This window comes from Channa argus, chromosome 16 (assembly GCF_033026475.1).
Source record: "Channa argus isolate prfri chromosome 16, Channa argus male v1.0, whole genome shotgun sequence".
Lineage (NCBI taxonomy): Eukaryota > Metazoa > Chordata > Actinopteri > Anabantiformes > Channidae > Channa > Channa argus.
The window spans coordinates 3,265,910-3,289,038 of NC_090212.1; the positions used below are offsets into that span (position 1 = coordinate 3,265,910).

The 23,129-nt window shown below is 40.5% G+C and overlaps 1 protein-coding gene across 8 annotated transcripts in view; it reads left to right on the top strand.

Annotated features, from left to right (window-relative positions):
* daam2 (dishevelled associated activator of morphogenesis 2) overlaps positions 1-21,513 on the top strand; it is a 91,289-nt gene extending 69,776 nt beyond the window's left edge. For 5 of the 8 annotated variants that reach the window (XM_067479083.1, XM_067479087.1, XM_067479086.1 and 2 more), the window contains 14 exons: positions 64-248; positions 355-657; positions 940-1,047; positions 2,554-2,583; positions 5,121-5,227; positions 6,174-6,258; positions 7,207-7,313; positions 8,057-8,145; positions 11,052-11,220; positions 11,702-11,809; positions 12,001-12,061; positions 12,861-12,992; positions 16,781-16,951; positions 17,064-21,513. In XM_067479083.1, coding sequence (XP_067335184.1) covers positions 64-248; positions 355-657; positions 940-1,047; positions 2,554-2,583; positions 5,121-5,227; positions 6,174-6,258; positions 7,207-7,313; positions 8,057-8,145; positions 11,052-11,220; positions 11,702-11,809; positions 12,001-12,061; positions 12,861-12,992; positions 16,781-16,951; positions 17,064-17,276 — 1,868 coding nt within the window. In that variant the 3' untranslated portion in view covers positions 17,277-21,513. The remainder of the gene's footprint in view (positions 1-63; positions 249-354; positions 658-939; positions 1,048-2,553; positions 2,584-5,120; positions 5,228-6,173; positions 6,259-7,206; positions 7,314-8,056; positions 8,146-11,051; positions 11,221-11,701; positions 11,810-12,000; positions 12,062-12,860; positions 12,993-16,780; positions 16,952-17,063) is intronic. The other 3 variants (XM_067479088.1, XM_067479089.1, XM_067479090.1) reach the window with 2 other exon arrangements.
* The last annotated feature ends 1,616 nt before the right edge of the window (positions 21,514-23,129 follow it).

Below are 23,129 nucleotides of genomic sequence, written 5' to 3' on the forward strand. Positions count from 1 at the left end.
AGCACAACATGTGAATGTAAAACAAAAGAAATTCCATATCTCTGTACTATCGTTTGCCCTCAGATCATGCAGAGCTGCTAGCTAAACTAGAGAGGAAAGAGCGGGAGTGTGAAACCAAGACCCATGAAAAGGAGGAGATGATGAAGACTTTGAACAAGATGAAGGACAAGCTACAGCGTGAGGGTGTAGAGCTGCGCTCAGCCAGGGAACAAGTCCTGGACCTCTCATCCCGCATAAATGACATCTCTGTGAGCACTGCTGTTTTGTTTGTATTGGCCTAACATCTGACAAATGATTATGATTTTTAGAACCTTTAGTAACTGTATTATTAATTGCCTCATTCACTGTCTACAGGGTGGCAGTGTGTCTTTTCCGCCGCCTCCTCCACCTCCTGGCGCACCTATGGCTCCACCTCTACCACCTATGATGGGTGGCTTCCCTCCGCCGCCACCTCCGCTACCATTCAGCTGCCCACCTCCTCCGCCTCCTCCCCCACCACCCGGGGCCCCACCTCCTCCACCAGGAGCCCCTCCCATTTTTGGGCCCCCACCCCCTCATGGTTCCTGTTCCTTCAACACAGCGACCACCATGCACTCAAAGTCCATCCCTCAGCCCTCTCATCCCCTGAAGTCCTTCAACTGGGCCAAGCTTGGAGAGGTGAGAGAACACTAACAGATGTGTTGTTTCCCCACATGTAAGATTATTCTTTTAAATGGTTTTATGAGTTTTACACTAGAACAAAATGGCTCCCAAGATCTTATGATATGACAGCAAGAGCACTGTTATTGTGCAGTACAAGCCATGTTCTGACACAATCACTTAACAAAACAAGTACTGAGTAAGTAACACAGAACAAACCTTTACCATAAAAAAAACTAAACCTTCAGTGTATATTAGTGTTTAAATGTCAATCTCTTGTCTCCCTTTTTCCACCTCAAGAATGTGATCAACGGCACCATCTGGAATGAGATTGATGACCTGAGAGCTTTCAAGATTCTCGACCTCAAGGACATAGAGAAGATGTTTTCAGCCTATCAAAGACAGCAGGTTTGGATTTGTTAACAAGTAGGATACGGTGCCCTGGAATATGTGTGAACGTTTGTTTTGGAGCATAAACGTATAGAAAGAGAAATGCATTATATGCCTGTTTAAATACCTATTAGAGTGGAATTTGAAGTTTGGTGTGTGTGTGTGTGTGTGTGTGTGTGTGTGTGTGTGTGTGTGTGTGTGTGTGTAATGGGCATTGTAATTCCTGAGAGTGCGAAGGCTCCAGCTTCGGCCTAACATGAGCAGCTGTTCACTGCTAAATGCCTTATTGTAGAGATGCCACAGAGCTGCAGCTTTGCCTCAGTATCTGCAGGCCATTTATTTGAGAACTCGTGAACTGACTAAGTCTTCATGGGCTCATGCGTCAGAAAAACTCAGAGGAAACATTCAACAATATTTTAGTCATGAGGAGTTTTTAACTTAAGCTAGCACACCCCAGTATTGATGCAATTCACTAAATCAAGTTGGACCAGGAACTAACAATAAATGCAGTATCTCCGCCGTTGAGGCAATGCCATTCAGTACAGTACATAGCAATTACTCCCCTCTGTGCTACAAACTAATCACACACCACTTATCATGTGATAATATTGGGTGCAATTGCATAAACTCGTACATTTGGCCACCTAAAATGCGTTTCAGTGAAATGTTAATAGGCCCTAATTAGTTTCTAGTAATGACGGGGTACAGCCAAGGTCTTTAAGGCCCAATGAATGAGCAGTACATAATCTCTGTTTGAATTCTAAACGTTGAATTCCAGTGTACTTTATTTCACTGCCTTGTTTAAAAGCCTTCTGAATGCTAAAAGCACAGCATCTGTTTGCAGGCTTCATTAGAGAGTAATGGGTCATTTGCTGTTGCTGACAGTGATTTACTGTGACTATTTATTTATCCAAAGCAGGTTTTTACTGGCACAGGCCAACAGTTAAATGCATATCCCTATGGACAGAGGCACATAAAACCCCACCATCTCACTGGCTTTGACAACTTTGTTCCATTTGGCAAGACTTTCAATTCAACTGGACATTATTACAGTGTTTTTACATAGCATGGTTGCTTTTTTAAACTCGTCATTGGTCTTTCTTCCATTCCGGACATTTGTTTACATCCACCCGCTGCTGGATTAGTTACCACACTCATTTTTCATGTTCTTGTTTTTCTATGTCAAGTCAAATGTAGATGCAATCAAAAGAATACAACATAAGTCTCGACTGCTTTAGGAACACATAAACCAAAATGGATGAGAGTTTAAAAGCTCTTTTTGTTAATCAGTGCAGCACAAAAATAGTTTTGATTTCATTGTAGATTTGATGAGCCCGTGATGACTTCGGACAGTAAATGATTATTATTTTTCTCACAAGAGGACTTCCCAGCTTCAGCTTGTAGTATGCATCGTTGTAGTTCTTTGCTCTAGCCACCACCTTTTCCTGCTTGAAGTGCTAATCTTTGCATGTGTTTTCAATTTTTTTTGTTGTGTCTCTCTACGCACTGCGACTGCCTGGGCAGGACCTGCTCACTAACCAATCCTTCAAACAGGTGAGTCAAAAGTCTTCCAGCATTTTTTTTTTCCTCATAGTTATCCGCTCATGGCTCTATCATCTTTGCCTTTGAAGCAGTATACCAGTTGTCCACTTAGTGTGTATTATAATAGGTATTTGATGATTTAGTGAATATAGAATGAGAGGAGATTTATGGATGTAGTGAGGGAGGACATGAAGTTAGTTGGTGTGAGTGAAGAGGATGCAGAGGATAGAGTTAGATGGAGGCACATGATTCGCTGTGGCGACCCCTGAAAGGGAGCAGCCGAAAGGAAAAGAAGAAGAAGAAGTGAATATAGAATGTGTATATTTTAGATTTTTAATATAAAGTTGTTGCTAGTAAAAAAAAAAAGAAACCACCTAAATAATTTTCATCCATTGCATTTCGTCTCAGCTTTACTTAACCTTTAAGCTTCTTTTTCAGCTCATTCTTTAAGTTTTACAAGCACTTATTTTATTGTTTCACATTCCCTGCATTGTTTTGCATAGTTTTTGGGGAGGATTAAAAAAATTTGGGATGCAACTTGCAGTGTTTTAGATGTTTTTTGAAATGAAATTGCAAAGCGAGAGAAAATTGCAAAAAAATAAAAATTGCAATCAATTATTTCATCATTAAAAATCAAAGTTGCTCTTTTCTAGTGAGAATAACCCTTAAGCTTCTGATTATTCTCTGTAGCACATCCAACCCCCCAACCAACCAACACACACACACACACACACACACAGTTTGTCCAGCTCCATCACTTTATCATTTAGACATTGCAACACCCTCTGTCACAGCGATTCTGTCAGTTGTCACAGTTCAGCTTCTCCTGGTGTGTGTGATTGCCAATCGATTTCTTTTGTTTGTGTTCTACAACAGTGTTGAATGAAATACAAAGCAGTTCGCTCCGACTTTCAGGCAGAACATCAGCCCTGTACATTGCACCGTATGCTCTTTAGCAGCAGACGACCTATCTGTCCTGGAAGTTTCTGGAGTCTACTGCATGATAATAGTGGCTCCCTTACGACAACAAGTTACATTCACATCCTGGAAATCGTATATATTTTCTCTTCTAGTCATAAATGGACCTGGCCTTTGCCTTTGTGTGCAGGCGACTATAAAACAGTAACACCCTGTAGCTTTAGCAAATTCTCATCAGCAGCTCTGCTGTGCCTCATGTGTGGTGCTTCGGGCTAGTTTTAGTTTTAAACAAGTAAATATTAAAAAAAAAGAAAAACATGGCTCAAACCGTGTTAATCCGATAGTTGCTCTGCGTCAGCTAAATGTGCAAGTACGCAACACATTCTTAAAAAAAATCATTAAATGCAGGTCAATTATTTTCATTACCTAATGAATCAGCAGTGTATAAAGTATACACAGTAGTAAATGATAAAGGTGCACAGCCAGTTGGCTGATGACTTTTTTCCCCTCAGTGGAGGTTTAGAAAAAGCAAGTGTAATTGCAGCATTAATCCTAGTCACCTTATTATTCATCCTCATTTTCATATTATGGTGTTGATTAGCAGTACCATCTTTCATTGTCTTAATTGTCATAATTAATCATCATGAATCAAGCCGCAGCATACTTTTAAATGCAGCCACTTGCACGCTAAACCCTGCTCAGTGATGAGAAAAACACCTGACCGCAATTAGATACCATCACTTAATTAAGAGTTATAAAGGCTGATGACTCGTCTCCTGTTACATTGGCTTGAGTGCACATGCTGTAGAGAAATTGACGAAAAAAAAAGGGGCGTTTAGCGTGTGGGCTTTGGCTGGCCCTGTCAGTGGGAGTCGGGCCCCCCTAACCCAGTGCCAACCTTCTGGCTGCTGCCAGGCACCGCGGGTCAAAGCGGGCATGGAAAAACGGCACTTACTTTACAAGCTGCATCTGTTTTACATACGTCATAACCAGGAACCTCAAAAAAGGAAATTTTCTGGCAAACAGGAAACCAGCTTGGACCATAAATAGAACATGTTTAACGTGCAGCTTTGACTAGTTTTTCCTCAGACATCTACTTTTTTCCCTTCGTTTGTGTAAAGCTTACAAAAATATCTAACTGGTTTTAACCAAGTTTTGAACAGCGTTTCCTGTTCCTCTGGATGGTTTATAGGTCTGCCTGCATTATGTTTGCAGCGGTGACTCACCCAAAAAAAATCTTCCACAAATCAGTCCTGGGTTTATATTCTTTTTTTCTTTTTTTTTTCGTGTGAAAAGCTTTATGGTCTCAGTTGCAAAAGCAGGTCAGGGAAATTGACCTTAGGCCAACTGACGTATTTTGCTGGAATGCAACCATTTAGTCTTCGCTTGACAGTGGGAGTGATCCTACTGTAACAACTGGCCCTATTGTTCTTTTGAGTTTATTTTTAATCTGCTCCAAATTAACACATTTTTAAACACTTAGAAGGGGTCACGTCATGTCATGTCTCTCGGTGAGATCAAGATGTTAAACAGATGTGAGGAGGAGATGTTGCAGGCTTTGCATTTTATAAAAACATAAAGGACCTTATATTGCAAACCTCATGTGTTTCTCTGATTTTGTCTTTCTGCAGAAAGAGACGGGATCTATGGATGACATATACGTCAACACGCGGAAGGTGAAAGAGCTGTCAGTCATCGATGGTAGACGGGCACAGAACTGTGTCATCTTGCTTTCAAAGTACGGGTCCCAGCCATCAATTACACCACACTGTACAAACAGTAAACTGCTTAATATCTGAGGAGATGCCTTATACACAGGTTATTGTGAAATAAGTCATGCTGAAGTGTTGGGGGCAAAGGTTAGAGTTGTAACTCAGTGTGAAGCTGCTTGAGGCAGGTGTCTCCCACATCTGCTACAGGAAATATGTTTTTAATGGACACTAGAGGACATCTGTGAGTGTAATTGAATTACCAGCCAGGATTTTTTTTTTTTTTTTTTAAGCGTTTTGTAGTCATGTGACAGACAGAAAGCTTTGCCCAGGAGAGAAGGAGCGTCTCTGGAACTAGTGTTCAGACTTCAACAAGGTTTTTATGTAATTTTAAGTATTGTCAGTTTCCATATGAAGCATGTAAAATCATTAAAGACCCCCTTTAAGTCTGGAATCCCACATTTTCTGAAGTGGAATCAATTGTTCTCACTTAAGACTCATTCAGAAATATGGTTACAATTTGTGTGTCTCCACTCCAATCATTCAAAGCTCTTTAGACGATTTGAATTCTAACCCCCTAGCAAAACAAAAATAATTAAAAAAATCAATAAGCAGGCTTCCTGAGATCTGTCTCTGTCTGACACAACTACATCATGGTCCCTGATCTCTCTTTCGTGTCAATAGCAAATGACCCGAGGGTACAAAGCAGGTCCAAATGGGGTCAGCAGTTGGTCAATGAGGCTTTGATGCACAAACTAACAATGCTGTTATTGATCTCAACCCTGCACACTTAACGCTGACTGGATTCACTGAAAACAGCTGGCAGTGCTCCCAGGGCACTGACACTGCTCCAGACTGGTATTCTCAGGAAAAATAGCAGTTGTGTCTAAAATGTGTTTTAATGATGATGTGAAATGAATCCATAAATTGTATTTACCTTTTTTATAAACTATATAAATATTTATTTTACCGCAGGTTAAAAATGAGCAACGAAGAAATCAAGAGGGCAATCCTAGAGATGGATGAGCGAGAAGAGTTGGCCAAAGACATGCTGGAGCAGGTAGAGTTCAGCACTTACTGACTGATCGTGTACATGTGGGAAAACTGCGAGAAGTAGCATCCATCAAGTCTATTAAGACCTGCTGCATAAGTGAAATGATGTATGGATTCGATTGACAGGCGAAGGAATTTTTCATTGTTCAAATTGTAATGCTTTTAATGCTGATAAAGTAACGTAACTGATACAAAACAAATACCAACAACCTGAAATATTTAAGGGGGTTGGCATTTGTCATAGAAAGTAATTTGTATCACAGTCTGGGAGTGATTAACAATTATTATTATTGTTGTCGTTTTTTTTTTTAATATTGATGATGATAATGATAATATTGTACTGTAACACAGCTTAAAGTAAAGGTTTACATTTTTATTAGGTCTGTGTTAAACCTACTCTGTAACAGTAATGATTCCCATTTTTGTGCGAACCACAAGGAGAATACTTCCTAAAGCCCTTACAATAGAAGTAAAGCTTTACACAAAGCACTTCACAGCAACTTGGGGTTCAGTGTCTTGCCCAGGGACTCTTGAAAATATGGGCTTGAGGAGCTGGAGACATCCCCCTAACGAATCAATGGGGCCAAAATCCACAGTCCTTGTTCTGTGTAAAAATGTATTCAAATGTATCTAAGATGAATGTGAGGCTTAAGAAGTTTGAGGTTTTGTTTTTTTTGTTTTTTAAATCAAGTGAACATCTTCCAAAGCTAAAATGTATGATTGTGTGTTTTTCCCTGAATACTGATTCCCTGTTGAGGTGAAGTAAAAGGAAAAGCACAAAAAGGGAGTTTTGTACCAAAAGTTTGGAAAAACAACCACTTAATGTGTGTTTGGAAAGTTGAAGCCTTATGTTGTCTTCACATAAACTTTTTAATACATTTCTGCACAAAGGAGAACTGTGGGTTTTGCATAGAAGGCATCTTTTAAAAAGATCTTTGTTAACTTATCTTTTCAGCTGCTAAAGTTTGTCCCAGAGAAAAGTGATATTGACCTGTTGGAGGAACACAAGCATGAGTTGGAGCGCATGGCCCGGGCGGATCGCTTCCTCTTTGAAATGAGCAGGTACGCAGGACTAAATAGTTGTATAACACATCTACAAATCGTAAGACTTGTTAATCTTTATCTTTTGACATGCTTTCCAAAAATTCACAATGTGCAGAGTTTGTGCACAATCAAGATATTTGCCAGTCAAACAAATAGGTTTTAAAGTATTGAAAAGCACCGAAAGTCTGTTTAAAAAAAGAAGGAGCTTCTCAAGCGGACAGCGGAGGCTGGGAACAGACCTCAGACGTTGAAGTGCTTCATCACTTAGCAGATAAACGTAAGAAGTTGTGGTTGACCTTCAAAGACTCCAGTGACATCAGAGAGCAGGGGAGTTTGAAATCAGTGCTCTTTCTTCTGCATTCCATCCTTTCTCACAATCTTCTGTTTGTCCAAGATAATTAAACCTTTTCATTCCCTTTAATGAAATATTATCCTGGCCACTTTTCTTTTCTTTTGACCACATTTCCTTTGGTCAAAGGAATACATCTACATCTGGGAATAAATTTTCTTTCCCTTTTTTGCCATTTAATATTGCTCTTTGAAGTTCACACTCTCTTCTCCGCTTGAACGTTTGGGCAAGTTTAACATGCCCATTTGTCAACTCTTCAACTTGATGGAAGCTTATTAGAACATAAAATGCTGAGGAAACTGAGAGTGGGAGTTTTGCACAACTGGGTGACTTTAAGCTTTGAACTTACACTCCCCTGGAGACAAATATAATTTACCTTGCTTTGTATGTTTTCTCCTTTTCTCTTCATTAGAATTGACCACTACCAGCAGAGACTGCAGGCTCTGTTCTTCAAAAAGAAGTTTGCAGAACGCTTAGCTGAAACCAAGCCCAAAGTTGAAGGTAAGGACAAACACCTCCACAGCCACTAAAAGCAAGAGAAACTCGGAGTGGTTACTAACTTACAGCAGATATTTGAACATGTGAATACATCATAACATCAAGTGTTGTTTGCCGACGCCTGATATTTAGCTCCTTTGTGCTGTGTAGTTGCCGTTTGTCCAATACGTGTCAGTTTAAAGTGACCGATGTTACTTATTTACTGTGAAAATACACAGTTTATTTTAACTCCACATACATTGTTCTGCTGCTGTAAAATATTACCTTGGAAATAAAATGTGTCCATCCACATAAAATGGACTATTTAATCAAGTTTGAGTCACAATAACTAAAAACTACAGTACCCAGCTGTAATAGGAAAGTCAGCACAATAGAAATGTTATAAAGCTGTTGAGCTGCTGCTGCTGCTACTAAAGTCGTTACTTACTTGACTTAGATGGTTTGTCATAGCATTAGTTGCTTTTTGTGGCTGTGAAAATTAGTTTATTTACTTACTTGGTAGTGCAGGGGTCCAAGAAACCTGAGGTTGGTGCTTTGGTTCCCAGTTCCTCCTGTTCAAAGTGTCTTTGGTCAGAATAGCGGAACCCCATAATAATTTCAATATAGTAACGTTTAGCTGCTCAACAATTATTTCCCATGAGGATCAGTAAATTATATCAAAATTAAAACGAAAAAAACTGACACACATGAATCCATTTCATTACAAATAATGAATGTACACACAGTTTATTCTGCCAAGTGTGGGATGTTGAAGCAAACAGAAAATTCTAAATAACAAGTTGGAGTATAACATGAATTTTATTTCGCACTTGGCTGCTCATGTCAACAGTCTAAATGAAATTACGTGAGTGCATTTTCAAAAAATAAAGCTGCGCCGTCTTTTGTTACCGTCTTAGAACGATTAAAGGATAACTTCAGTCATTTTCTAAATGAGTGGTATTATCCACAATTACTATACACACAATAAGGAAAGTACAATCAATCTTTTCTACTTGCATTTAGTTGGTCATCAGCCTGCAGTGTGGATTAGCTTCTTCATCTGTGCCATAAACCTTCATTGTTGCTATTCAAAGTACCCCTGATCCAGACCCACTACTCTACAGAGTGATGACTGATTACTTTATTCAGAACACATTGCAGAGTAGTTTCATGGTTGCTTTTAACATCTGTATGGTGATTGTGGACAGTGTAATTAAGTAGAAAAAGTTATTTAATTAGAGTAGAAATCAGGGGGCCTGAGGCTGAGTACTACAAAGTCAGAAAGTACTGACACATGGATTTACTTTAGTCTGTTCATGGAAATTGTTGGCAATAATCAAAAGTGTAGTAGCAGCTTGTCTTTTGTGAACCCAAAACACTTAGTAGCACAAGTAGAACTGACTGCATTTGCTCATGAAATGAATCATTATTATTAGAAACAAAATTTTTTTCACACAATTATCTCATGTATGTGTTACTTTATAATGGTACTAAGACAGTGGATTATGGGAATCCCGATAAATAAGTACATTTAGCAGTAATTCAACATTTGTTGACCTGCCTGTTTGAGGGTACGCCACATACACACAGTTAAACTCCCAGAAGCAAAACAAACTCTAAACATGTCATCAGCTATCAACACTTTGACCAGGGCTTCTCACAATGCCTTGTGAATTTCCCTGTGTGTGTTAAGTGTGCACATGTTTCTGTTTGCGTATGCATGGTGAGGGTGGGTGGCCAACTGTATAAATTATCCTTGCATAGTTTTTTTCCTGCAAGCCAGCTTCCAGGTTACCAGGGAGGCTGTTATGGAAAGCTGGACCATGTTACAAAGGAAGCGCGTCTCTCATAAACGGCTTCCTTCAAAGTCTGAAGGAGAAGGCTTCCATGATGTCCAAAGACGTGTGTGTGCACATGGGTGTGTCATCACAAGTGAGCTGTCGCAGTGTCTGTTGGAGCCAGAGCTACCTGAAGGACACTTCTCCGCTGGCCTAAATGCCTTTCTGCGTTTTGAGGAGCGCACCACAGTATTCGTGCCAGGGGAAGTTTCTTTGCACTAAGTGCTGATGGACTGGTTTAGCCTTGTGTGTGCTGCAGCTTTTTTGTCAGTGCATATAAAAATTATACTCTGACATACATGACTGGCTGCCAGGAATGGAAAGAAAGCATTGGCAGAGGCATAATGCTGAGAGTTTTGGTATTGATTGAAGACTCCAGAATCCTAATGTGCCCAGACCACACTTTTCATTGATGCCCGTAAATGAGCATCTCATCTCCTTTTTATTATTCATGTTACTTGGTCATATACTTTAGATGAGACTGAATTTCCCCCGACCACCCAGGATGTTCAATGGAAGTACTTCAGAAGAGGGTGCAGCCTGCAGCCAGGCCTCTCTGCATCCAGCAGCACACTGTCAACACAGCCAAAAGAATTGTTCCCATGCTGCATCACTGCAGACAGCACTGTAACAATAAAACCTTGGCGTTTGGTAATGATTTTCACAGTCACAATGAGGTTTTGTCTGCAAAGAGAGGGAACCACCTGCACTCTGCCAGACAAGTGTGTTCTCAGGGGGGAAGAAATGGACAACGCGGGCTTATGTTTGGAATATTCCCTTCCCCCTGCTGTGTTATGGATAGACGGAAAGGCTTGATGGGATTCCCCACTGAGCTGCCCAGTTGTTGTGGGGAATACTGATCAATCATCATGAAGGATGTTAGAAATGAAGGAAAAGATTGGTTCATGTACAGTTGAGGCTTCAGTTTTCATGTGTGCTCATGAGGCTGAGTAAAGGAACAGAATGGAAGGAAACGGGAACCAGCCAATTTGTTATGTAACGTGAAATGGTGACGTGATACACTAAGCAAAGTGCATCCATCACCAACCATACGACCTCTCCAGCTGCTTCTCTCTCTCTATTTTCCTCCAGCCATCCTGAACGCATCCAAGGAGGTGGTTCGGAGCAAGCGGCTGACTCAGATCCTGGAGGTGGTGCTGGCCTTCGGGAACTTCATGAACAAAGGCCAGAGAGGCAACGCCTATGGATTTAAGATCTCCAGCCTCAACAAGATTGCTGACACAAAGTCCAGCATAGACAGGTGAGCCAGCAGGCACTAAAACTATAGTGAGCCTTTAACTCCTTGGATTGATGCGTTCTGTATCAAATCAAACCATGTTGAAAAAATGTCATAGCGGTGAGTTCTATACTTAAAGCTCTTTACATCTCATGGTCTTTACAAATGTCAGGAGGCAAAAGATGTTTGGCTTTGCACACTGATTCTGCTACAATTTTACATGTTCTGTTCTGGGTTTGCCCAAAGCATGATGGGAACTGTCAAAAAATGGGGAATAAAAAAAAAAAGTGAGGGTGATGCATTCCGTGTGGATATTAGTTCATTTTGTGGCAGTACTGAAGTTAAAAATGTTCCATCAACATTCTTCTCAATTAGTGCACATACAGATTCCTATATTCAAAAAAATTAAGTTAGGATCGTATGTTAATCGGCATCTCTCCAAGAGGAGTTTCTTTCATAATATTTGCTTCAAATAAAACATTCGTCTGTTCTCCTGATTTACCAGAAACATCACCATGTTGCACTACCTGATCATGATTTTTGAGAAGAACTACCCAGACGCACTGCACATCCTGGAAGACCTCAGCAGTGTCCCAGAGGCGGCTAAAGTCAAGTGAGTGCACAGCATTTCAGTATAGAGCTGCTTATAGGGATGACAGATTTGGACCATACAAATAAATACTCTGGATTAGCCGTTTGGTTGATTAGTGAGGGTTTATTTTTAATGACACATTTGCTGTTTTTATAAACATAATTCGAAATGTAAAGAACAATGTCTGTTTTTTTCTTTCTTTCTTTTTTTAGTTTGGCCGAGTTGGAAAAAGAGGTGCACAATATCAGAAGTGGACTAAAGGCTCTTGAGACAGTGAGTTGTGCATTTGCATCATGTTTCCTCCCACTGGTTATTCTCTTGTCTGTAATTGCTATGTTTAGGATGTGGACAGAGATGAACAGCAGGGTTAGGTTTTGCCAATGCTGGTAATGTTCTACGCACGAGACACGAAACACTAAATGTCACATTTGCCACCACTCACTGAAATGCACATTACACTTTAAGTTTAAAAAGTTGGCAGCACACTTGTCGTCTTGTATTGTACGTGAGCGCACATATTTATGTTAAGTCTTGTACTTATGTAGTACATTTTGTTTTCATCACCTTAACTTTTAGTTTCATGCTCAATATACTGTAACAGTACAATTTTCAGTGTGTGTGCATCATTTGCTCTGCTGCCTTTATTACCTTTTAACACCTTTCTCTGCATAAGTCTGCATCTCAAATGTAACTACACATTGCTTTGATGCAGGCCACAAAGACTGTGATTGGTCGACTTGGTCCTTCTGCTTCAACTGGTTCAATGATTGTACAGACCATCTCCTTCAATGCCTTCTCTCTTTACTGCATTGCAGTAATTTCCATAAAAGTAACGACTGTTCAGCATTTGCTCTAGCGCTGATATGATCCACTCAGTTTCAGGGCTCTCTCACACACAAAAAAACATCCCACAATGGCAAAGAAACCTTGACACCAACTGGTTGGTTTGCGGAGTAAAACACAGACACCACCGCACAATTATAAAAGCTCACTTTCGCATATTCAACACGGAACAGCAAGTCTGGTTTTAAGTTGAGCGCTCACATCTGGACTGTTTTGCCGTTGCCACCAGGAGCTGCACTACCAGCAGAGCAGGACGAGGGAACGTGGGGATAAATTTGTGGCCGTGATCGGCGACTTCATCACCGTGGCTGGTTTCAGCTTCTCTGAACTGGAGGACCAGCTGAGTGAAACCAAGGACAAGGTTGGTTCTGATCCAGGCAGCTGTATGGTGAATGTGTTTGTGAGTGTGAGAGAGGATCACACTGTTCAGAGGATCACAAGTTCATATGTCTGTGTGGGTGGCTGTAATACATGCTTTGCTGGTAGTGCTCAGTGCCAAGCCTTCATGTCAGGCAGATGGAGAGGAGGGAGGAACAGAGTGACAAAATACTGAAGGGGAAAAACTGTGAAAACCTCAGTGTATCCCTCTTAATCCGATGTGATCACTTCAGCAGCCTGGGGAACCCTAGAATGGAATGATGAATCTGGATCACACGCACGCATTCTCTTTTGTGTTTGTCTCTTTAAGTTAGTTTTAAAACTCCACACTCTCCTTCTGTGGACAAGTGGGACAAAAGGCCATTTTTACCACTCCTGGCTCTTGTGTTGATGTATGGTAGGAAGTGTGCAAGTTGAAGACACAAGTGGGACTGTGGGAATCCAAAAGCAAGACAGTGTTGAAAAGATTTATGTGAACATGTCATTTAATTTGCAGGAATTCAGCGCTTTGTCACACGTTTAGCATGTTGATGCAGACACGCTGGAAGCTTTTAAATCTTACAGAGTTGAATAATGATGCTATTCACCTAAAATCACTTAAATTGTCCAGGGAGAGATTGTGAGAGAGAAAAAGAAAGAAGGAAGGGCATTAAGGCTCCGTGCAGAGCATTCACCCAACTTAATTATTTGCTCAAGCAGGAGGACGGTAAAGCATCGGAGGGAAAAGTGCTCAGGTGGGACGTCACAGGAAAAGGGAGGACCAGGGCACCAGTTACTGCTGCAAAACAAAAGGACCTGTGTTCACCGGCCCAGACAATAAACACACGTTTCCTCAAATAAATGTGTGCGTGTGTCTCACAGACACACCCTTGCCAGACACTAGTACATGCATTACAAAAGATTACAATTATCCAAGTTCACATAGGTTATTGGGACAGAGGTTTCCAGAGGCATCGTTTCTATATCCACGCACCCACACATTCGTGTGTTCACAGACAAAACAAGACTGAGTCTCGATCCAAGAACAAAACTGCTCTGTTTCAAACAGAACACAGAGCAGGGAGTGCTCCCACATGTGTTGTTGAAAGGGGAATATTATATAGAAGGCAGAATTATGAGCACCAGAGGTAGGTGCAGCATAAAAAAACATTTTTGTCCAAGCACTAATTTAAATAGTTAGACACCTTTATTAGAAGGGATAAAACGTATAGCTTTATATATCTGTCATCAATCTGCATTTCATCGCCGGTAACTGCGCTTTAGCCCATTTGCTTCTAATAATGTATACTTAACATTGAAACGTGTTGTTGTTGTTGTGTTGTCTCTTATGATTTAAGAGTTTTCCCACCTTCAGACATTATTTCACTGCTTTTCAGTGCAGTGTGAGACTCAACCTGTAGATACTTGCTGAGCTAACTAATCCAACACTGTGCAGGTAATGTCTGCTTTTCTCATTGTCCAATTTATAGTCTGTATATACTATATAATCCTTGCAGGATTATGCTGACATTCAAAAATTGGAAATAACTAGACTGACTGCATGGCAGGTAAATGCCTTAGCTGCAGTTTACATATAGATTTATAAAGTACATCCCAATTCTGTTACAGTGTAATTTCCCTCACTTGCATATTTTCCTTCCGTCTTGTCAACAATATATGGAGTCAGTTTCAGGGTTCTTGCCACAAACATGTCTAAGGGTCATTTACTAAGATCACTGCATTAGTGTCCAGATGTTTCTACAAGACCTCACGGGATGTGTCTCATGGGGTTTGCAAATAGTTGCAGTTTAGTTAAATAAGTTTCCTTGAAAGCATTTTAATAGCAAGATCTCACACACAGCACTGTCACAGTTCTGCTTCATGATTGGCAACATTTAAGCTGTGGTGGAGGAAAAGGTGCCAAGCAAGACCAAATCCCTGATGTGTTAATCTGAAACAGCCTATAAAGAAATGATTGGCTGGGCATGAAAATGTCTCAGCTCAACATCCAGGATAAACAAAAAAACAAAATGCAGCACCACTAATTTTTTTTTTTAAGCCTTCAATCAAGGATACAAATGATAGTTGGCCTTCTGTCACAGTGAACAGCACCGTGTGTGTGTGTTTGTGCAGGATAAATCTACATCTTTGTGACTTTGCTTTCTTCATTTCTTTGTGTTTGTGTGTTTATTCATTTAACACAGACCCGAGGGGATGAGAAGAAACAGATTTGACCAGACGCATAATTACAGGAGAGAGAGGGATGATAGTGGGGGGTTGCCATGGTGACTAGCCCATAATGACAGGATGGTTTTGGATCCTCCAAAAATTGCGAGGCCCAAATCCTTTATATCACAACACAGGGACCACATACTGTACAGTATCCCCATCTAAACTAGAATGACATGGTGTTACTGTAATCCCTTGCAGGATAAGAATAGAGTATAGTAGTACAGTAAAGTACAGCAGAGACTGCTGCTTTCTAAATGGTCTTATTTTGTTTGGAGATTGAAGAATATTGTGGGCTTGTGAACATGGATGGATTTAATGGTGTGGCGACTGTGGTGCAGGAAGGTAGAGCGGTTATCCACCAATCTCACAGTTGTTGGTTCAATCCCCGGCTCCTCCGGTCACATGTCGAAGTGTCCTTGAGCAAGACACTGAACACCAACTTAGTTGCTCCCGGTGAGTGTTGGCTAGTTGTATAGCAGCTCCCCCATCAGTGTATGAATGTGTGTGTGATTGTGAGTGTGAATGGGTGAATAAGAAGCAGTGTAAAGTGCTTTGAGTGCCAATAGGTAGAAAAGCTCTATATAAGTGCAGAACATTTAGCATTTACCATTTCTAAATAGGCCTTCTCCACACAAGCCCAGGGGTAACCAGTGGCCAGAGGTCGGACTCTTGAATGATTATAAAAGGATTCCAAATTCTGCCAAATGACAAAATAGACGAAAATAGACACAAAATAACCTAAAACTGTTTTTAGATGTCACAAACCAAAAGAGATGACAAAAAAGTTTAGAGGAAAATGATGACAAGAAAAGAGTCAAAAATCATCAAACAAAAAAAAAACCAAGAATTACAAATAAAGACTCCAGACAACATAAGGGACAGGTTTTGTCTGAGCAACATATGTACAGTAGGAAGGGAACAGGGGCCTTTTAGAGTACCCATCTCTGCCCAGGAGCCAGTTTTCTCCTAATCCCTCCATTCCTGTGAAGGTACAATCATGGACTACTTTACATGTAACTGACTATTTTTGTAATGTGATATACGCCACTTAAAAGCTCTTTGCAGATTTACAATAACTCCAGCAAAACAGCCCTGCTATTCTGCTGCGATGGGGATTAGGGTGACCTGACCTCTAGATAGCAATAATATTGTACCTTAAGTATTGTATTGTATTTAAAGATACTGGCTTTGCCTACAGTACCTGTGTGTTCTGTTGTATGCTGCAGTATAAAGAAGAACTGTGTGTGTGTGTGTGTGTGTGTGTGTGTGTGTGGGAATGTAGAAAAGGTTTTGCCTGCAGGCATCATCCTGGCACACAGCACTGAACAGCTTGAAGAGAACAGGGTGGACATATGATGGTCAAATCATGCAGTCATTATTCCATCGTGTGTGTTTGTGCAGTTTTAGAGAACATCTCATACTGTACCAGTCAGTGAAATCAAGCGTGCATATGTAGGCACACATCTGCTGCTTAAACACACAATAGAGGTTGTGCAGCTTTCTTGTCATTTCCTCTAAAATTAAAACGCTTTATTTTTATACTTTCGTTGCGGTTTGTAGTTTGCCAAATCTTTGAAGCACTTTGGAGAAGAAGAAGGGAGGATGCAGCCCGATGAATTCTTCAGGATATTCGACACCTTCTTACAGTCGTTCAGTGAAGCACGACAAGACCTTGAGAACATGCAGCGACGCAAGGACGAGGAGGAGAGGAGGGCACGCATGGAGACCATGGTGAAAGAGAGACACACACACACACACACACACACACACACACACACACACACACAAATTTCATACGTGTCTTAAACCTGTGACATGTTAACCCGCTCATTCCCCCTGCCAGCTCAAGGAACAGAGAGAACGGGAAAGGCGGGCCAAGAAGAGCGGAGCCGCCGATGAAGTCGGGGGGGAGTTCGACGACCTGGTCTCGGCGCTGCGTTCCGGCGAGGTCTTTGACAAGGACCTGAACAAGTTCAAGCGTAACCGCAAGCGCTCTGTCAACCAGCTAGTGGAGGGCGGCGGCCGAGAACGAGCTGTCACCAAGGTCAACTATTAGGCCAGGAAAAGGCCTAGTAGGGGAGAAATTTAAAAAAAACTAAACGTACTAGACACCTAAATTCTGCCGTGGTTCTTTTACAGTGACCACTGACTTTGGAGAGGATGCAAATAATGGCTGGACTGGACTATGGCCAGCGAGGCCATTTTGAAGGATGTAACACTCTCCTCTGATTGGTTTTGTAAAGCTACTGTTTTTCCTGGATGTAATTCGATCCCCTGGGCTGGACGAAGGACAGTTGGGATGGATGGATGGACAGACAGACCACTGTGACACATTATCCCATGTCTTTTGACCATATCCCTTTAACACTGTGCTTAAGCTTCTTACATCTTTCACTTTACTTTATCACTGTTCTTTTCCCCCATATGCCCTCGTGTAAGTTCTTTGGTGCTGAAGCAGCAACATCTTATTAAACACCCAGGACACTTGGACCACCCGGTCACACTGTACATAATCGGGAGGCCAAGAGGCCAGATGGGGAAAAAGGACTGTAAAAGTAAAAGCTGAGAAGGGGGAACTAAACCATTACCTCCACAGTCATGGTTGCTTTAGGTGTCGCTCAGATAAGAGCGTTCAGCACAGAATGGATCAGCAAATCCCAAAATACTCTGTAAGTTTCTGAAAGCACGTGGATGGATTCGTCCTACGGCCTACTCCTGCACACAGCCTTCCCTTTCCCACGCAGGGCATACGCACACGCCAAGCTCCAGCGTCAGAGAGCACACCTTCGTCTCAAGACAGAGCAACTTCTCAGCTCGATCCACCTGAGAAAACCATTTCCAAGCCACAAAGGGTCCACGTTGTTCTGGCATTAGGCAGTGCCAAAGCAGAGGGGAAACAGATGTAAATGTATTGATACAAAACATACTGCAATTAGGCATTGATATATATATATATATATATATATTAAAATATATATTTATATTTAGATGCAGACAAGCTAATTGCAAAGATGTAGAGGTTTTTTAATGTTTTCATTTTGGGGTTTTATACACGCAATGCATTATATGTTGGTGTTGCAAAGTTCACATTGTGGTTGGAGTGAATTTCGATACATTTTGAGCTTTATGCAAAAAAAAAAACTAACAAAAAAAGTTACATGTCCATTTCACAAATCTCTCTCTGTTTGCGCTACAGCTTTTCTGACAGTCTGTTTTTTATAAGCTGAACTACAGTGTCCTCTGGAAGAAACCCTCTCTGTACCTAAATTAAGTTTCCCAGTCTGAAGAAAATGAAGGAATGCCATAAATGAATCTGCAATTAGTTTACAAAGCTCTCTCCCTGCTCAGCTGTCGGACCTGTCATGCACTAAAACGCAGGTGACATGGGCTTTCAGTGGAGGGAGCCAAAGGAAGCTGTAGAAGCCCTTAAAGACTCTCATCCATACAGGTGTGTGTGTGTGTGTGTGTGTGTGTGTGTGTGTGTGTGTGTGTGTGTGTGGGTGTGTGTGGGTGTGTGTGGGTGTGTGTGTGTGGGTGTGTGTGGGTGTGTGTGGGTGTGTGTGGGTGTGTGTGGGTGTGTATGGGTGTGTGTGGGTGTGTGTGTGTGTGTTCCAGGATCTGTTTCACTGGTGCTAAAACGCTAAATGTTGTGTCTGGACGCAACCATCGGTCCAGTTGAGACTTTCCTCTCACCTCAGGTTAAACTAGTGCTTGATCTATTACAAAAATTCATCCTATACTTCTGTGTGTGTGTGTGTGTGTGTGTGTGTTATTTCAGTTGACATTGTGTGTATCAAACCACACCATGTGATGAGTCGGGGTACAACAAGCACTCAAAAAGTGTATCAATGTCAAGTCGCTCCAAAATGTACCATGCTGAGGCACCCGGCCATGTGGACACTTAATATATCTCAGGACAAAACCCCTTGAGATGTATCATCTGAAAGGCGTCTCAAAAGTCAAGAGTCCTGAAGAGCAACGCAGAAAACAGCCCTTCCACCTTCTCTCTAATGTTTGGTTTTTTCAGACATCATCCCTGCAGCCAACTTTCCTTTGAGTATCTCAAGTAGTATAGTGTAATATCATAGGAGCATTTTCTAGGTGTGACACAAAGGCTGATTTTGAACTTGGAGTGAGCTCTGTTGGTGCTCAGATACCTGCTGCTCTTGGTACTCAGGAAGATAAGAAAGAATCACACAGCATATACCAAGTCAAAACGTGTACAGGACACATTAAATTCATATGAAAAATCCTGATTAACATTCTTTTTTTCCAATCCATCCACATGCGTATTTAGTATAGCACACTATAAGTACTTATTATATATGAGGTTCAGGAGTCCAATGGGACTGGGTTTGGTCTTTCTTAAGGGAAGCTGAAAAATGCGAGCTCTCTTCTGTTAACTCAATCATACATGTGTTGCATTAATCTTGAAAGCGTAGAGGGAAACCCACAGCTTCGTGTTCTGGCCTGTTCCGTTAGTGCTATTAGCAATTACAGTAAACACAAAGGCTCTTTGCCCCCATTTCCCCCACGTTTCCCACTCCACTCGATTTATCAAGGACTTGATGCATTTTCAGATCACAACACAAACCACCACCTTTAAACACACCAACACACATACTGAAGCACACATGCACTGGTATCTAAACTCTCCCAGTTTGTCTCTTCATCCTAAACCAGCTTCTGTTCTCACACACATTTTAAGTGCCTCTGAGCCTGGTTTTTCTACATGTGCCGTTCCTATTATTGTGTTTTAGTGCTTGTGGCTTCCTCAAAAATGTACAGTACTTGCTGTTGAAATGCAGGAGACAGTTAGGATTCGACTGGTTGGCGCCATCTTGTGGCTTCAGATGATTCATTTTGTGCTGCAGTTAGAAGCAGTTGTGTTCTCACTATTTGACACTTGACCTCAGCCCCGGGCACAGTACTTCATCAGTGTCTCCAAAATAATAAACGTGGCCAACTTGTGGTCAGAGAGGTTCATACAGAGACATCTCACTGCGTTTTCTCCTAACGCTTCATTATCCATATTATGGTTTTTTTTTTTTCTATTTTTTTGGTTTGTTTGTTTTTACTGCTTCAGTTTTTCTTCAGACTGACACAGAAAGAAGCTGATATGATGTTGTAAAGATGACAAGAGAGGATCTTTAAGTTCTCATGCCCCACACTTTTGAGATCATTCAGTAAACCAAATAGAAACATCTGAAAAGTCCCTTAACTCTTAAGGGGAAAGGGACTTATGACTGCTTATTGTTTAATCCGCATCTCATGTATATTTGAGCTATTCTATTTTCTAATCTCTGCTTGTTTCTCTTTCAAGTTAATCAGATAGTATATCAGACTTGAGCAGACTCTTAAATCTCTAAATCCAGAGCTTTAACCCATATTGTAGTGCAGACTATTTACTGAGGGATATTGCAACGTTGTCAGTATTATTATATGTTTGTTTTGTTACATGTTTGGATGGCCATTGACTGGCTGATTTTTTTTTTTTTTTTTGGAGTATGAAAATGGAAACTCTAAAGGAATGAAATTAGTAGCTTGTTTGATGCACTTTTATTATGGGACATTTCCATTTGTTGGGTTCAGATCACTCTTAAATGAAAAGGGTGGAGCTAAGGAGTTGCAAAAACAATAATAAAAAAAAAAAAAAACACGGTGTGAAGAAGAAAGGGAAAAAAAAGGGCAAGTGAGGTTGGGGACACTGGCTGGGCCACTGGAAACATGATTATAGTCAGTGTTTTGGATGGCAGAGAGGGGATTTGTGGGGAAGAAGACAGAAAAGGTAGTAGGAATGTATTGGATTTTATAGCCTCACCTTTCTGTCAACTACGTGGGAGGGGGTTGTGAGTGTGTCTGTGTGTGTGTGTGTGTGTCTATATGTGTGTGTGTTTGTGTGTGTGTGTGGGGGGGGGGGTGTTCTCTGGCACCACCACATTTGTCAAATCATGCACTTGGCGTCGACCTGCATGCCTAAAGAAAAGACGGTGTACACGGTGTGATTTGACTGTAACCTTTAAGTGGAAAATTGCCTGCATTATGGAACCCACCTGTTACACTCTTTGTACTGCCTGAGAAAAGTTGCACCCACCTATAGAGGTTGTATAATTGTGAGGAGTCAGTATTTTTATGGTTGGAAAGTATCCTCCACAGTAAGATGTACAGTTGGAAATAAAAAAAGAAATCATTTTGTACACCGTTCTTGATGTTTGAGATAAGATGAAAATAAGATGAATACATTGAGGAATGTTCCATTTTCCTGTAAATTGTACCTCTATTTATTTGCTTTATTTAGTTTGCTATATTTTGTATGTACACACAGCATTACAACAAAATGTTATATTAAAAAAATGAATAATTAAACTGTGGGGCCGTGTATGATGGATAGTTTTGAGACTTGTATAAGAATGAAAATCTTTTTTTTTTTCTATAATTTTATTTTTGTTTTGTATTTTTTTCTCACCCTGTGTCTTTTGTAGGGTTACAATAAACTTTTGTCCCTTGCAAGTGAAGTTTTTTTTTCTTCACTATCATTTTTTGAGATGAGGGTATTTGATGGGTGAATAATGTTATATCTATTTATCTATAGCTATATCTTAACTTTAGACATCGTGGAGGCAGCAAAGTAAATGTCCCCACAGATAATTGGAGCACCTGAGGTGTTCACTTACCTCTAAAATCACCATCATTTTAAAACAGGATTTGCCAACTTAGTGCCCAATACAATGGATCCTAATTGACAAACCGCTACAATAAAGATTCTACAATTCTCTCGAGAATACTTACTACTGCAGAAACAGTCCACACACAGTGAGGTCTGTGGACATTTGTTAAAAAGACACGTGCATCTTGGTTATATTAGTAATATCAATTTTTAAAAAAGTGTCTCATTATCAGAAAAATTATGATAACTAGAATAACTAGTTCAGAATCTGAATGTGATGTGAGCACTGAGTTAATTTCTCTATTTAAATCCAGTAATTTAGTCACTTTGTGATTTATAAAGTAGAATTTCAGATTGCAATATTTTATATCATGCTCTGTCCAGTCCACATAGCCCATTACAGAATTGGGTGCAGCTGAATTTAATGTGCAAGTATCACATTTCTCTACATCAGGGGTCACCAACCTTTTTGAAACTGAGAGCTACTTCTTGGGTACAGATTAATGCGAAGGGCTACCAGTTTAATACGCACTTTTGAAATAACAAATTTGCGCAATATACCTTTAATTATATGTTATTAATAATAATTAATTAAATTAATGATACTTATCTTGTGAAGACACTTATCATGTTAATGATTTCTCACAATAATTATCAAATGTGATTTAAATAAAGAATAGCAACAAAAAAATTAGATGCAGCTCATTGGTAAGTGGCACTATGGTGAGCTATTTTTAAACAGGCCCGCGGGCTACTCATGTGGTCCTTGCGGGCTACCTGGTGCCCTCGGGCACCATGTTGGTGACCCCTGCTCTAAAGTAACCTGCACTAGCCGTTCAAACACGTATGTGTATTGTTATTGTTACATTATGCTATTAAAATATGAATATTTAAGTCTACAGTGTATGAAAGGGGGTAATGCTAAGGACACATTTTGAATTGTCAATGTAAAAAAGGATTAAAGGAGAAATAATGTGACGGGACCCTGTGCTCTGTGGAAGGCTCCAGAGTCATCCCAGAACAAAGGAGCCAAAATGATGCAAGTTCTTCTAATAGAAGAGAATGTAGATACTAAATTGTTCTAGTCTACAATTGAAAAACTATAAACAGTAATTGATTACACTCGTTGCATGTCTCCAATATCAGGGATGATACCAGCAAGTGTGGATGAAAGTTATACAGAGCAGCCCTGTGGATCACACAGGGAGGAGAGGAGACGAAGGTTAGATTAAAAGTTTATAT